At 62.4% G+C, this 3758-nt stretch overlaps 1 protein-coding gene across 1 annotated transcript in view; it reads left to right on the top strand.

Annotated features, from left to right (window-relative positions):
• The window catches only part of LOC113214623 (adenylate cyclase type 3), a 59619-nt gene that overhangs the window by 582 nt on the left and 55279 nt on the right, over positions 1-3758 (top strand). The window contains 1 exon segment of the mRNA XM_052270430.1: positions 451-1183. Coding sequence (XP_052126390.1) covers positions 638-1183 — 546 coding nt within the window. The 5' untranslated portion in view covers positions 451-637.

Below are 3758 nucleotides of genomic sequence, written 5' to 3'. Positions count from 1 at the left end.
CCACACCACACACCACCGTCTCTTCGACCCGCCACGCCCCAGCTCCCCTCGCCGCCCCGCCCCACCCTCGTGTGTTGACACGGTGTCAGCAGCGCTGCCCAACCCGGTAGCCAGTCAAGTGCCCCGTGCCGCGCTACCTCCTGCCGCCGGGGCGACCCTCGACGACGCGGAGGACAAGCCCTCCCGGCCCAACCCCGCGGGTACACGCCCGCCCCCCGGCGGTGGTCCCCGCCACTCCCCCGCCCCTCCCCAACAACCTCGGCCTGAAAAATCCGCCCTCTCGACTGCCGTTTTCTGTGCTATATTTCTCTTGTCCCGCGCCGCACGCCGGGCGCACGCCCCAAGGCGCGCCGTCCATCACCCCTTCCCCACCCCTCCCTCGCCCCACCCGCGGCCCCGCCCAGCTCACCACCAACCTCCACCAACCACCACCCCGCCCTCGGCCAGCAGGTGCAGCGCGCGACATGGCGGGCCCCAGTCGCCGCCCGGCCCGCGAGGACGCCGTCGACGACATGACCGCGCCGTCGGTCAACAACAACAGGTGCGCCGCGGCTGAGCAGCCGGCGCGCCACTGCTGACGGACGACCTGCCGTCCGGGACCCCGAGGCCGCCGTCGACGAACACAACGCCCCGCGCCATGGCGGCCGACGACGCCGTGAGCGTGAGCGGGCCCGGCGGCCCGTCCGCCGAGCCGGCCAAGCCGTTCAACGACCCGGCCCTGGAGCGGCTCTACCAGAGCTACTCCGTCAAGCAGAAGCGCGCCGGCGTGCAGTGCTTCCTGGCGGCCGCCGTGCTGTACGACGTGTTCATGCTGGTGCTACCGGGGCCGGGCCCGGTGCAGGACTCGCTCACCATCGGCCTCATGGCCGCCTTCCTGGGCCTCAACCTGGCGCTGCTGGCCTGGACGCTGCGGCCCTACCGCCTGGACGCGCTCTGGGCCGCCGTGCCCTACGTGGCCTGGTTCCTCGCCATCACCCAGCTGCTCGCGCACTTCTTCCTGCGCAACTACAACGGCACGGGGCGCGACGCGCTGGGCTGGGCGCTCCTGCTCGACTACCTGCTGTACGTCACGCTTCCGCTGCGCCTGCGCTACTGCGTGCTGCTGTCCATCGCCACCTGCGGCCTGTACAGCGTCACCCTCTACGGGCTCGCCTACAAGGGCGACGCCACGCTGCCCGCGCAGGTGAGTCAACGCACATGCCAGAGGGTGGGATTACTTGTGTATCACAAAGCCATTTCATTTCGAGATGGTTTCCACTTTTCTAGGCGATATGATAACGTGTTACGCAGATTTAAAGACAAAATTTGATTTTACAACCCTGATTTGTTCAAATGTAGAACCTTTGAAAAACGACGAAACCCATCCCTCTTCCTAAAACGAAAACATTAGCACAACCCTTTTAGAGGTAGCAGTCCAGACCCCAAACGTTCGATTTTGCGTTTGCATTCCCAAAAGGTTTTGTCGTCCCCGCGTTGCTGCTGAGGGCACCCCTATCCTATCGCCCCCGAAAGTTTCACGAGCAAAGCAGTGGTGATTAGGCGTTGGGCTCGCGACTGCTCTGTTGTGCAAACTTGCATTTACCTGCAAACGCACGGCACCTCAAATGTTTCGGAATCTGGTCAAAATTGTCGACCGTGGAAATTTTTTAAAACAAATACTGTTACAATCGCAAACTGTTGAGGACGGCGTTGTGGTCGGAGGCGGAGGTGTAGGACGCTACCTACCTGGAGTTTATTGCAGTCTACGGCGACGGAGAGGCGCCAGCGCAGAAACGGAAAGCACCAGGTCCACGGCGATGAGGCACTACTTGTAGTCGTTGCAGCGATAGAGCAACCCCTCTCCCGGCAACGTCCACAAAAACGACAGCACAGCTGAAAATAAATAACGAGAGAATGAGATCGAAATAGTTGCGCGTTAACCCTGTCGTTATAATTATAGGGAGCCGTACAAAAGCAGTTGCACCCCGCTGAACCTCTCGTGCCCCCCTCCTGTACCACCGTAACAAGTCCCTCATTTTCGTCACTTCTTGCCCCTCCCCTCTCTCCCTCCCTCCACCCTACAGCAACACTTTGCCCTCCCCTCTCCCCACCGCGCCCGACTCCAACCCCTTCTTCTCGGAGCTCCCAGAAAAAAGTTTCGCCGCTGCCGTGCACGTTAGGGGGCTCTTTTTGTTCAGCCCTTGCCGCCCGGTGCTGGACAATGGCAAGGGGGCGGGGCAGGGGGCGGGGCGCGCACCCACTGACCGAGCGCGGCAGAGTCTGGGGCGGGGCGGGCGGGAAACTTTGGAATGGAAAAGGAAAAGCGAGCAGAACCGCACCAGGAGACTGGGAAGCAGAGGTGGGTGGGCTATATAGCGCGGAGAGAAAACGGGAGACGAAAAGAGGGGTCATGGGTAAAGTGAAAGGTGTGCCATAATAGGCAGGTATGGCTATCGTCTCAGCCAGGCAATGGAAGCAACTTGCTTAGTTGAGGTCGGGACTCCAGCTAGTAGGACCAAATAAGATGTTGCCGGTCGTCGGGTCAGGTAAGGAAGCACGAGACTACGACTAAGATTGCCGTGTCGGCCTCCAGTGAGGACACCAGGACCAGAAGGTGGCCAGGTCGGCGCCGAGTCTGCCACCTGTAGGGATGCCAGGACCAGAAGATGGCCCGGGTCGGCGTCGAGTCTGCCACCTGTGGGGATGCCAGGACCAGAAGGAGGCCCGGGTCGGCGTCGAGTCTGCCACCTGTGGGGATGCCAGGACCAGAAGGTGGCCCGGGTCGGCGTCGAGTCTGCCACCTGTGGGGATGCCAGGACCAGAAGGCGTCCCGGGTCGACGCAGGGGTCTGCCGCCTGAGAGGACACCAGGACCATAGGGTGGTCTGGTCAGGTCGACGCCGGGGTCTGCCGCCTGAGAGGACACCAGGACGAGAAGGTGACCGGGCCGCCGGTGAGGACACCAGGACCCGGAGTGGCGCGGCCGGCGCTGCCCCGGGGCCCGGGGGCCGCAGGTGCCGTCCGGTCGTAAACCCTTCCCCCACCTGCTCCTTTACAGCCTCCCGCCCGACCGACAGAGCATCAAGCGGCCGCGGTGCGGTGCGGAGCGGGGCGGGGCGGCGGCGGGGAGAACACAATGGCGGTGACGAGCAGCATTTTTCACCTCCGGAGGTGACGGCGCGGCCGCGGGCGCAGGAGCAGAGGAGAAGAAAAAATCAAGTGTATGAAAAATTTAAGTGTTCACGTCCGGAAAATGCGAAAGGAGAAAAAGAAACGGAACGTGCTCAGCAGGAGTGGATGGAGTGAGGAAAGAGAAGGGGAGGGGTGTGCAGAGTGACGGGGCGAAAGGGAGGAGCGGAGAGAAGGCTTCGCTACCAAAGCACACACACGTTGGGGCACCTCTCTCGGCACCTCACCCCTAGCCCCCCAACCACTCTCTCTCACTCTCTCTCTCTCGGATGGAGCTATGCGCCCCGCGGCAGGGACCGCGGCCGACCACGGCGGAGCCTTCGTTCGATCCGTGCAGTCGATCCCAACCTCCGCTCCATCCCGATCTCATTTCTCGGAGTCGGAGCGGAGAACGGGAGAGCGAAGAGAGGAAAATGGAGAGAGACGCGGGATAGTAGAATACGTGGAGGAGCGAAGGCGGTAAAGGGAGAATGAAAGGGGGCGACGATAATTCAATCGCAATAAAAAAACACGCGGAGAAAAAAATCTGCCTTCGTAAAGAGGAGCGGGAGGAAGAAGTAGTGTGAGGAAGGTGGGGAGAGGGGAGGGGGA

This window comes from Frankliniella occidentalis, unplaced genomic scaffold, assembly GCF_000697945.3.
Source record: "Frankliniella occidentalis isolate FOCC.00 unplaced genomic scaffold, Focc_3.1 Scaffold5, whole genome shotgun sequence".
Classification (NCBI taxonomy): domain Eukaryota; kingdom Metazoa; phylum Arthropoda; class Insecta; order Thysanoptera; family Thripidae; genus Frankliniella; species Frankliniella occidentalis.
The sequence above is the reverse complement of the archived record's forward strand: the minus strand, read 5'-3'. Positions and strand labels throughout refer to the sequence as shown.